This window comes from Melospiza georgiana, chromosome 14 (assembly GCF_028018845.1).
Source record: "Melospiza georgiana isolate bMelGeo1 chromosome 14, bMelGeo1.pri, whole genome shotgun sequence".
Lineage (NCBI taxonomy): Eukaryota > Metazoa > Chordata > Aves > Passeriformes > Passerellidae > Melospiza > Melospiza georgiana.
In genome coordinates, this window is record NC_080443.1 from 12,097,800 (window position 1) to 12,110,361 (window position 12,562).

Consider the following 12,562-nt stretch of genomic DNA (forward strand, 5'->3'; position numbering starts at 1 on the left):
CATTGGAACATAGTATGTTCAATTCATAGAAAACTAGAATAAAATGATGTCTCCTTGCTTGGAAAGGACAAGTGGGTGGTGGTTTGTTCTCCAGCATTACTGGGCTGCATTTACAAGACTGTAAATCTTAAAAGCTCATGGTGCTGCTATAACGTAGTTTCACGGTGTGGTTTCACAGGTTCATGACATGGTGTGTATTGCTTTGTCCTACTTGCAGCAGTGCAAGAATGAATTAACATTTGCTTTGCATATCAGAGAAGGGAAACTGCCTACAATAAGTTTCATATATAAGAAATTAATTAACTTTCATATATAAGAAATTAATTTTGCTTTTCCTTGATTTTATTTCAGTGCTTTGAATTTGCCAGTCACTGATCACACTTTTGAGGATTGCAGACTGATGATTTCAGCAGGACAGTTGACTTTACCCATGGAAGCTGGGCTGGTGGAGTTCACCAAAATTAGCAAGAAACTCAAGTAAGGGAAGTTTTACTGCTTGGTAGCATAAATACTAAAGTGTTGCAGGTGTTGATGGATATCTACCAAAGGTTAAATAACCAGACTACAGACTTGGCCATGTGTAACATACTGTATTTAAGAATACAACTTACATAAATTACAAGGAAACCAGAGATGAGGAAAATCCCAGTAAGGACTAATCCCGAGCAATTTTTGTTGCCAGAGAAAAGATTGTTTTCACCAAAGGGTGAGAAAAGCAGAGCATTACCTATTTGAAGAATGTAATGGTAATCTTGGTGGAAATTTAAATTGCTTTAGTGGTGAGGCACTGACAGCTTGTGGCAGGAAGTAAAAAGCTTTCTTTCCAGCCTGAAACTTCAGCTTACTGTTCTTAGTTTTACTGTGCAGCCATGTGTCACTAGTGATGTTAGTTTTTTCTGTCTGGATGCAGTGGAATTTGAGGACTGAGCCATGTAACCATACTCCATCAAATAACCTGGCATGGCTGCGGTGAAATCTGAATGTGTCCAATAAATCTTGACTTATTATTAAGTGCTATGTATCCATTTATAGAATTCTATCTGGAATAGTTACATGGCAATCCCAATTATTCTTACTGAGGTGCAGTGGTGTTTTTTGCAGAGATCTGACAGTTCTGAGGCTCTAGCAATACTGGTTTTTGGGTAGAGAGCTTGCTAATAGAGCTGAGACCTGCTCCCTCTGTCAAGGAAATACTTACCCTAGAGCATGATGCAGAAAAATACTGTTACACCTGAATTTATGGTAATGAAAAGCTCTCTGCTGGAGCAGCGTAATAATTGGACAGACAATTCTAGGTTTGGGAAGTTATTCTGTGGAAGTCTGATATACCCAAGCATAGAACTGCCTGCTTTTAGTATTAATAACCAGAGGGGAGCAGTCCTTAATTACTGATTTAAAGTCAAATATCTGGTCTGAAGTACAGCATTAGAAATACTGTACACACATGCCCTGTTGGGCAGTTTTTCACTTTTGAACACTGTAATAACTCCTACTGAAATTCCATCTGTCCGAGAACTGCTGTATAGAAATATCTCCTCTCTCTCATGTTTGCATAGCCTAAAATGGAATCATGTCAGAGAGCAGCTGGATACTTTTGCGGCTATTGCAAGTGCTTCCAAAGGGGGAAGAATTGGAATTGAGGAGTTTGCTGAGTACTTGAAGCTGCCTATTTCAGATGTCCTCAAAGAGCTGTTTCTACTTTTTGACAGGGTGAGTAATTGGTTAACTGACTTGTTGACAATATTTTGTTAAACATCACATACCAAAACTATATTTATTATAATGCATTATGTCCAGCTTAGTAAATGCTTCTTGGTTAACAGTTTCTGTAAGCAAGGTAGGTGACTCCTACAGTTTTTTTTCATAAGTTTCAGTGGAGAAAATATTCATTAGTTTCTGCCTTGTGAGATGGCAGCCATCCCTCAGACCAAGCTGCTGCACCAGTATCAGACAATAATCTTCATGCTGGTAACAGCTGAATATTTTCTTTGGCCAACTGCAGATTTTGATCTTATGTACATTTTGATAGCTTGGTTAGCTGTTGTAATTAATTAGATAATTTAAGGCAGAGTGAAGCTAACTGGAGTTTTCACTGGAGCACTGCAGTGTTCCTGCTGTGCTTGTGAATGGTGCTGTTAGACTGTACAGGGACCCCTCTTGCTTCTCTCATCAGTAAAGGGGGCTATGTGTTAGCATGATCATTTAGGCTTTACCCCTAGTCAGTGCTAATCTCTCCAGTTTTCTTCTTCTCTCTGAGGATGACAGAAATGGCTGCCTTTCTCTCTATACCAGAAGCATCAGTGACTAGAGCAGAGATAGAATTAATCTTACTTCTAGGCCTCCACTTGTGCTGCAGTGCACACAGCCTGTTGTCCTGCAGGTGCCTGTGGACTGGAGGTTTTCTGTTACCATAAGAGCTTTCCCAGCTCACCATCACTCTTCCTGATCAGTTGGCCTTAGCAGTACACCTGTCCTTGGGAGGCCATGGTATATGCTGATTAAAACTGTTTCAGGATTTTTGACATAAAAAGTTTTTACGAGCTCTAAAATAGGAAAGAGCCAAACATATTTCCTGAACTTCTGAAGTCCTTGAAGCTCTAGCAGAGCTAGGTACTCATCCTTTTGTCATTTCTGCCTCCCCATCTGGACCATTGGCTCCTGAGCTATGTAGTCTAAGTCCTGATGCACAGTATCTATATCAGAAATGTGCAGTGGCAACCAGAGTAATTAAGGGCAATCATACTCCTTCCACTTTCTTTATATGGTGCAACATCAATGACTAGAACTAGTAGAGTAATGCTCAATTCACTAAAATTTTGAGGGACTAAAAGATTGTGAAAACAAAGAAGTGCAAGGCTGCATTCGCCTTTAAGGAGATCAGCACAACTGAGGAACAGTCATGCTCATCTAACAGGGCTGGTTTCAAATTGCTTCAGGTATGAGCATAAGCATTCTAAGACATCTGCTTTGTGGGTTTCAACCTCATTATGTTTCTCTCTAAAATGGTTCCTTCCTCAAATCACATAAACATAACAATGCAAAGAAGAAAAGAAATAGGGGCGTATCTGCACCTGACAGAAACCAGTGAGACGTAACTGGGAGCCAGAAACATGCACAGACATGGTGAAGTCTAAGCATGCAGATAAGCTGTGTTTTACCCACGCCCAAGTCAGACACAAAAGAGCTTCAGAGAGCTACAGAACACTGGATCTCTGAGTAAGTCACTTCAGAAAATCTTCACAATGTTCCTTGCTAAAGCTTTGCTGAGTGGAGGAAGTGGAGGAAGTGGTAAGAGTCGTGGAGGAAACCTTGTACGTGGCCTTGGAGGGCTCCTGACAGGAGGTGGAGGTGCAGGGAATATTGGAGGACTTGTTGGAGGTCTCGTCAACCTTATAAGTGAAGCGGCAGCTCAGTATAACCCAGAGCCACCTCCACCTCCTCGCAATCATTTTACAAATGTGGAAGCTCAGGAGAGTGATGAGATCAGACAATTTCGTCGCCTGTTTGCCCAGCTGGCTGGAGATGATATGGAAGTGTGTGCCACCGAGCTAAGGGACATCCTGAACAAAGTCCTCTCCAGACACCAAGACCTGAAGGCGGATGGCTTCAGCTTGGACACCTGCCGCAGCATGGTCGCCGTCATGGACAGCGACACGAGCGGCAAGCTGGGCTTTGAGGAGTTCAAGTACCTGTGGAACAACGTCAAGAAGTGGCAAGCAGTGTACAAGCAGTATGACACTGATCAGTCAGGCACCGTTGGGAGAGCCCAGCTGCCCAGCGCCTTGAGGGCTGCGGGGTTCCAGCTGAACGAGCAGCTGTGCCGGGTGATCGTGCGCAGGTACGCCGCCGAGGATGGCAGCATGGACTTCAACAGCTTCATCAGCTGCCTGGTGCGCCTGGACAGCATGTTCAGGGCCTTCAAGTCCCTGGACCAGGATGGAAGTGGCCATGTCAGAGTGACCATTGAAGACTGGCTGCAGCTGACCATGTATTCGTGAAGGCAAAGAAGAGGCTTTGTGTGGAAGATCCACCTGGAGGGCTGCACTCCTCTGCTACACTGCTGTGGGCTTCGCCTTTAGTCTTTCTAGGGCAGATGTAGCAGTAGATGGCTTAGCTTCAAGTGTAGTGATTCCTCTAGTGCGTGCACTGGTCTGCTTTTCTGAGGGGTTTCTGTAGGTTGTTTGGGCAGTTGCAAAAGTTAAGAAAATTCTAAACTCTAAGGTTAGGGAATATATTAGAAAGATCAAAGCTTATTTACTGTTTCATGTAAAGTGGCTTGTACACTAGTATAACTATTACATAAAAAAGCTCCCAAGTTTGGTGTTGATGTTGCTGTTCTGGTTTGTCAGCAGTCACTAAGCTGGAATAAATGCTGTTTGCCTGAAGGCAGTCACTGGTAGAGTCTTGTGCAGTTATTTCTAATGAGGGGAACAACATTAGAGTTGCAATAACTGTAATGATCAGTGAACTTACATAACCATTCAATTTCCTTTCTACTTCTGCGTTTTCATGCTTGGCTGCTGAAGCAAAACCTCAGTTTTACTGTCAGTTATATCTGGTGGCCAGGACAAAATTGAAGACTTATATGAGGCTACTTCTGCAATGATCTCCTTCCTACAGTTCCATGAACTAGTCTTTTCTCTCTTTCCTTCAAACCTAAACATAGTTATAAAGCAAACAAAATACTACATTTATATTTAGAGAAACTTGAAATAATTATGCAGTCACATAGCAGAGAGAGAGCCAAAGTCAACCTTTGTGAAATTTCATCAGAGTGCAGCATCCCACTCAAGGCAGTTATGCAGTTCTGGCTAAGATGTCAACTGCTGAGTAAAAAAATAAAAGGAATAACATGAACTGTCAAAAGTGCATTTCTTTAAATTAAGAATTACATTGTTGATCAAAACAGCTCTTGCACAAGGCGGATTTCTTGGCAAGGCTCTGCTGCTTTAAACGAAAATCGTCTTGGGTGTGTGCGAGCTGGCTGGAATGTGAAAAGAGGAGTTAAATCGGCAGCCTGGCACTAGAGGCAGTCTCCAGATGTGAGAGAGAGCCTCTCTCAAATGCCCCAGCCCTTCCCCAGGGACACAGCAGTGACTCATTGAGAAATACCACACAATACCTGCAGGCCAATCTGCACATTAATGGGGTGCTGTGGTTTGGTTTGATTTGGTTTGGTCTGTAAGTTTCCATAGGTTTGATTTCTAAATCTTGCACTTGGCAAATAGTGTTTTTCAAATTGTTGAGATATCCTCCTGGTATACTTGCAGAAACCTTTTCACTTGAAACTAACTTACAATTTGTGCCCAGACTTTTTTCCTCCTGTGTTTTGTCTAATAGGAAACAGAAAAATATTCATACTATCCCAGAGAAAAGAGACCAGTTCCTTCCTAATGGCATTCAGCCTCCTTCCAGTTCTTCAGTGGAAAAGCACTCAGTTATCCATTGTGCCACGAAGTGCCATTTGGGGTCTGAGTAGTAGAAAAGTGAGCAGGAGGTAAAGTGTGATACCCTCCTCTACAGTATTGATGCAGTAGTACTTTATACTGCATCTGCCTTGCAGTCCCTGTGCAAATCTGAATGGAGAATGCTTATGACAGTGCAACTTTCTTGTTTTCCAAAGTCTAAGATTTACTACGTTATATAAAAAAACCAACAACAAAACCCCAGTTACCACAGCATGCTATAGGGAAAATAGCAGCAGAAAGCTGGCTTCCTTAGAGAAAACAGGAGTCCTGAAGGTTACATTATGTTTTGATTCCTTTGTGTAGCATAACTACAAATACCCAAATTCTGATGTTCTACTTTACCATGTAGAGAACTGGAGCTTAGTTCACGCATTTTTTCCTTAAAATATTCTTGGGTACGTACATAGGCTGCAAACACAGTTAGATATGCATAGAAAGACAATTGCAAGTGCTTTTTGCAATGATGTTACACAAGCACCTAAAGTTTTCCTGTATTTTCAGTTTAACTTCCATTTCTTTTCCCAGGCAGCAACCCCATCATTTCTCCTTAACCAGAATGCCAGAGCATTTGGAAGTTAGCCAGCATCCCAGAGTTTAGTAGAACTAGTCACAACATGATCTTGCAAGGATAGTAACTTTATTTCCTACTAAAATGCCTGGAGTTCTGTCTATCAGATTGCACTCAGTTTTGATTACTGAGTTTTCACATTCTAATGAAAGTAATATGACCTTTATTTTGTCTTTTTTCTTCTCATATTTCCATGTGCAGCCACAGCTGTGTTAACTTTTCAGAAGTTGTTTGTAATTAAATTATTTTAAAGTTTACTTCCCAATTCTTTTACTGTGATACATATTCTTAGCTTTGAAAATAAATTTTAAAAATATTCTAATCACATCAAACAATCCTTTGTTACAAATTCAGTCTGCAAAACTATCAAAAAATAATATTCTGTGGAACGTTGAACAGTTATTATCTGTACTGTTGCTTCAGTTGTTTTAAGACTTTATGTTTGTAATGTTACACTTTAAATTTAGATCTGTTACCTCTGAGAACTACAGTGTGAAGAAAATACTGAAAGTCAAACTCTGCACCCAAAGAGAGATTTGTAAATAAAACAACGCGTATGGGATAACATTGTCCTTTTCTAATGATTAAAAACTGTCAAAAGTTATAACCCTTAGACACCCATGAAAGTAACTTAAAAGTTCATATCTGTTTCATAGCACCCAAAATTTTCAAGCACTCTACAGCGCAGCCTTAGTATCTCCCCTGGCATATTGCACTGTTCAGCAGCAGAAAGCCAAGAGCAGAAAGGTTAAGGTTGGTATGCTCAAGTGGACATTAGAAGTTGGTAGGAGAGCCAGAAATAGAATCCTGGTCTGGCTCTTTGCTGCAAATTTACCCAGCTGACCACCCCTCACTCACTTGGCTGGAAAAGTTTTGTGTTGTTCTCATACATAGGGACTCCACTTCTTGAGAAAATGTTTTTCTTGTTGAAATGCAAAACATATTATCCACAAAGGGAACTCTGCTTTACACTTCAGTTTGCTTTTAAAACATTTTTGATGAATGCCCTTATTGTGAATATTCAAAACAATGTCTTCTTGTCTACTTGTCATCTCTGTTATGCTGTCATAACCTGCTCTGTGTCCCACCATGTAAGTTTTGCAGGTGGCCTTTGCCCAGACAGATGTTTCCCAAAACACTCAAGAAACTTCCAGTGTGGTGACAGAAACACCACTGACATAAGCATAGATTTCATCAGGCATCTGCCATTCTCCCTGTCTGCAAATGTAATGCAGCTTACACAGAATTAATCACAAATCCCATCAAAGCAAGCTTCAAATGTTTTGTTGATGTAACTTTGTAGTTAGCACATTGAAATGTCTGTTCAGATCAAAACTGGAATTATTATAGAGGCTGTTCCAATGAATTCCTTGCCTTTCTGGCTTAAAAGGTAGGACAGTGCATTGGCTTCCAAATAGCATATAGGGCAGTGCACAGGCTTCAGAGGAAAGCTTAAGATAAACCAGGGAGATGTGGTTGTCCTTTCACTGACATATATTTTATTGCTGAAGGTTCAAACTCAAAACAACAGCCTCACTCTCAGCCTGTTGATTCTGCATTGTCTTGCACTGGTCTCTGAACTTCAGCCAGTGCCAGTGCTGCATGCACTGCTACAGTTACCTCAAACACATGGATTCCAGTTATTCTTAGAGCCTTCCTGAAGGCCATGTACTAAAGACAAACTTTAAGTTGTTTTAAATCTTTTTTGTTTGTGTTTTGTTCATAGAAAGAAATCTATACCCAGTTTGTAGCTATTGAAAACGTGTATATTGCTACTCCAGCCTTAGTATTACAGAGTTAGTGAGCTCTTAGGTTTTTTCCCCAGGAAGAACAAAAACCCTCAAGTATTGTAAACTGTCTTAGTGTATGTGTTGTGTTTGATTCACAGAGGAGCTTTTAAAGCGATTTGCAGTATTAACTCTAACTGCTGCCATGCATGTTTGGTTACAGAATGGAGATGGCACCATTGACTTCAGAGAGTATGTGATTGGTTTGTCTATCCTTTGTAACCCAGCCAACACAGAGGAGACTATTCAGATGGCATTTCAGGTAAGTTCAATTTAGTGTAAATCTACAAACCTGACAAATCAACACTGACTGTAAGTCTGTTAGCTTTCAAATCATAAGTTTATAGCTTCAATCTGTTATGCAAATGTGAGTAATTCTCTTAAACCAATTGACATTTAGAGTGTGAAAGGGAGGGGAAGAATTCCAGGCACCATAGAGAAGAGTTTCAAAAGCCATCTAAAGGCACTAATGAATATGTAACTTGGCAGGCTAACTCCAAAAATGATTCAGCAACACTTGTAGTTTTTTTTTGCCTGGGGTTTTTTTCTGCTGTGATTCTTCAATGTCACAATAGATGGAGTAATATCCTCTTGTGGGTCAAGCTTCACTAGAGTCATTGTTCTTAACAAAGAGGAGGAATAAAAAAATCAAGGGCTGTTCAGGACTGGCACATTGAAAACTGGGCTGCATCTAAGAGCTGCTGGCTTGTCCTCTGGTGCCCTGCTAGTACAGGCAGTAAAGGAGCAATAGCTCCTTTCACATCTCAGGTACATGCAGACAATACATGACCAGGCATGACCATGTTGTGAATCCTTGGCTTTTTTTTTAGTAGCTCTGACACAGATCCAGTTGTTTTACCCATTAATGTGGTCTTATGAACTGTATTGAACAACATATTGAGATACCACTCATGTTCATTGTAAGCTGGATGCTTCCTAGTACTGATACATACTTGGGAAGTACCAGAGATTTTTTGGCAATCCATTATATCCTCTGGCTTCTTTTCAGATAAGCACTAGAGCTTTTCAAGGTGATTTGTTAATTTTTGGGGATGTTTTATCAATGAAAAAGCAAGCCTAACAGCTATTGTTGCTGTTCCATTGTGTTGTTTCCTAGACTATACTGTTCAGCATGTTAACAGGTGTGCTGATTATAAAATCAGTAATTTGGTTTAGTTTCCAGTTTCAGCACAAAACAACTCCTTTAGCTGGTAAAAGCCTGCTTCAGTCTAAAATGGAACTGTGGGTTCCTTTTGCTACTTGTTTTCTGTGCCACTAAATGTCTTTTCTTTCACAATGGCAAAGTTTGCCTGTAGCAAGTATTTAAGAATTACAGCCATCCATCCCTTGTATTTCTCCAAGGGTGATTCATAGCAGATGGTTACTGACACTGCACTGGGCAGGATGGGATGATCAGTGTACATCAACTGCCTGCATTCCAGGAACCAAAACTCCTTGTTAATTATAATTAATTCCTTAGTGAGTGATCAATCACATACACTAAAATTTAGGTATGTCACAGAATCACAGAATCACAGAATTTTCAAGACTGGAAGAGACCTATATGATAGCAAGTTTAATCTGACAGCAGATGTGCTATAACCTAACAAAAATGGCGACTAAAACTGAAGATGTTCCAGTATAGACTGGCTGAATCCAGTAGACTCTTAGCATAGCTCATGGTGACAATAAACATACATCTTTGTTTATGTTTTATCAGTGACCCTGTGCTGTGAGGTTTGTTTGTGTGTTTAGGCAGAATGCTCTATTCCCAGCTATAGCGTGGGCATTGCTCTGCAAAGTGTCTGCTTAGTCTTATTCCAGACTCTTCAAATCCCAGGCATTGTTCACAGAGCTGCTGAGTGCTAGAAAGGCACAATAAGGGGCTAATGTGCACAGAGGGTTCATAGGCAAAGTGATGCCAAAGTATTTCTGCACATTTTGTCTCTTCCAGCTCTTTGACACAGATGAAGATGGCACTATAACAGAAGATGAGTTTGCTTCTATCATTCAGTCAGCACTGAGGCTGCCTGAGCTTGATGTTTCTGCGCTCTTTAAAGAAATAGATGTAGATGAAACTGGGAAGGTCTCCTATGGTAAGTTACATCCTTTTGTTAGAAAGAATTCTCTGGTAGTCATATTGACAGGGGGTTTCCTTTTTTGATTCCCTCAAATTCCCTGATGGTTCTCATACCTTGTTTCTGGGAAGAACTGTTGAAGCACAGACTTAGATACTTTGTGTCATATTCCTGTGTTTTCTTAGAGGGAACTCACTTGAGATCAGCTTCAATAAAAGAAGTAGGCATTGAAATTTTCTTTGCTTCTATTGCTGCATAATATCTATGTTTTTTAATGTTTTTCAGAGGAGTTCAAGAACTTTGCACTCAAGCATCCAGAATATGCTTCAGTGTTTACTACATACATAGATCTACAGAGACACCAGTTAGGTATGTTTGTGGAGCATAGAACTGAGCCACCAGCCCTCATCTCAGAAACAACACCACTTGGAAGAAATAAAGTCTGTCCAGAAGGCAGTGAAGATAGCTCAACTACCTCTGACAAAAAGGATGACTGAGAAGAGTTAAAAAATTCAGCTCTTGAATTCTACAGAATTTTTTCCCCCAGCTGTTCATAAGCACAAGTGATGTAGAGATGGAAGTTACAACTTTAAAAAAGTTTGGCTTTTTTTGTTTGTTTGTTTGTTTTCATATCAGAAGGAGTTATTCCTGTTTGATTGCAAGGGAAAACCACTGTTCAGTCCTTAATGTCAGTATCACAGTACTGGGAATGTTGTTCAGTGTCTTCCAAATTCATGCTTCCACAGAAGTAACAGGTGTGCTTAGAGGGGTACGAGGCTCCAGCACTGCAGTGACCTCTCAGAACGGAGACTGAGGAGTCCGCTTGTCTCAAAACAAGTGGTATTTTTGGTGCTGCTCAATTCCTCTACATCCCCAACATCACTTAAGGGAAAAAAATTATGCTGGACTGTTATAATTTGCAATATCACTTAGCTATTCTCAGGTTTCTGAAACACACAAATGAGTAACAGGAAGCTGAGAATTTAAGATTTTGTTTTTTGGCTGTCCTTAGACTGCCCTTAACTACTTAGGGACCAGAAAGCCTAAGCTTCTGAACAAAACATGCTCGTTCATTGATGTTAACAAAAACCACTTTAGGCCTAAAGGCTGGTGGCAGATGGAAATGGCTGCACTTCTAACAACAGAAAACAAATTGGAATTCCAAGATAGCAGCTTAACAGTCTAGAGGAAAATGCAGACAGTAAGACCTAAGAATTAATTGACTATTTCAAAATAAATACCATGTTGTTTACAGTAACAACTGCTCAGGATCACATTGGGAGGAGCATTTCAAACTTCAGCATATTTTTTTATTCTCGCAATTATCAACAGAGGAATGTGACCTTGTTCTGCAAAGCTCAAAAGGCAAATATGCTGTCCAACCATAGTTCTAGTACTTAGGATCTATCTAAAGCTGTCTCCTAAAAAACATATTTGCATTACTGTGCCATTACTCAGTGTTCTTGGGGCTTGTTTCAAAACCAAGCTCTTTCTAGTCAATTATTTGAATATATTTTGCCTCCGTCCTCTCTAGTGCACTGGAAATTGGGCCTTTACCTTTTTCCATCCTTTATCTGAATGCACTTTATGCAGTATTTAAAATATATAGCTATTTAGGCAAATACTTCTCAATAAAAACTTAGAAGGGATGAAATGAGAAGATATTTTCAAATTATAACTGAGATGAGCAAAGCCTAGACTGTCTAGTACCAATAATAACCAACTTTCAGCAGGTTTTCATATATGAACTCTGCCTCTAAGTTATTGCTTGCAGTCTGGCCACAAGTTCATTGCCATGTTTTACTTTCTCTGTTTATAATTGTGCCTCTCCTGATGTTTCATGTGCTTAAAATAAATCTATATTTTTAAAAGATTTTACTTGAATATCTGAGTCTTTTTAGTACAGTGGGAAGAGTACTTTGTCTACCACAAGGGGCTGGGGGGAGTTTCCAGGAAATCATGCTTAAGACATCTTATCTTGTAAACTCAGTACAGCCTGAAATTGGCATTTTCAGTTCTTTGGATGGTGGCACCTTGCTTTATGGTAGGACTGGAAGAGCAGGACAGGACCAATACTCTTCCAAAGATTTACTTCTGGTGATTACCTTGACAAGAGGGATTAGGATATAAAGGTGTGCAAATCCATGGAGAGAGAGAGCGCCATTTTTGATTGAAAATATGGTGTCACCATTTACATGTAAAATGAGTGACCTCAACCACAGCTGAGATATAACAATCATGGCTTTGAGTATTGTGAACATTAGGAGAGCATTTTCTCCCAGTTAGAGAAAGAGAAGCAGGAATACAGTTAACTGGGATTCATGTTAATTCTTAGCAAGGATGCTTTTACCTAGCATGTTAACCAATTTCTCAGCTTTTCAACCAGCACTAATCTCTTCAAAGATAACTTCTATTCCAACCAGTAAGGAAAAGATGTGTGGGCAAAGATGACAAAGGAAAGCACTTCAGGGTCTTGGGATGCAAAGGCTTCCCTGCACACACTCCTGCTGAATCCAGCCACATTCAGCACCAGGAGCTGTGCTGTCCAATAGCACAGCAGGTTTGGAGATTTTATAAAAATCTGCAAGTCACACAAGCCCTTTGCACTTACAGCTAAAAATATTATGTATATAAATCTACCTATCCCTGTAGTCAGAGGAA

At 40.2% G+C, this 12,562-nt stretch overlaps 2 protein-coding genes across 2 annotated transcripts in view; both read left to right on the forward strand.

The window, feature by feature from the left end:
* LPCAT2 (lysophosphatidylcholine acyltransferase 2) overlaps positions 1 to 11,743 on the forward strand; it is a 29,824-nt gene extending 18,081 nt beyond the window's left edge. Inside the window, exons 10-14 of the mRNA XM_058034298.1 lie at positions 352 to 477; positions 1,557 to 1,710; positions 7,987 to 8,085; positions 9,778 to 9,919; positions 10,187 to 11,743. Coding sequence (XP_057890281.1) covers positions 352 to 477; positions 1,557 to 1,710; positions 7,987 to 8,085; positions 9,778 to 9,919; positions 10,187 to 10,398 — 733 coding nt within the window. The 3' untranslated portion in view covers positions 10,399 to 11,743. The remainder of the gene's footprint in view (positions 1 to 351; positions 478 to 1,556; positions 1,711 to 7,986; positions 8,086 to 9,777; positions 9,920 to 10,186) is intronic.
* Positions 1,828 to 4,382, forward strand: CAPNS2 (calpain small subunit 2). Its single transcript, XM_058034299.1, has one exon. The coding sequence runs from the start codon at positions 3,243 to 3,245 to the stop codon at positions 3,996 to 3,998; it is 756 nt and encodes a 251-aa protein (XP_057890282.1). The 5' UTR covers positions 1,828 to 3,242; the 3' UTR covers positions 3,999 to 4,382.
* Positions 11,744 to 12,562: the final 819 nt, after the last annotated feature.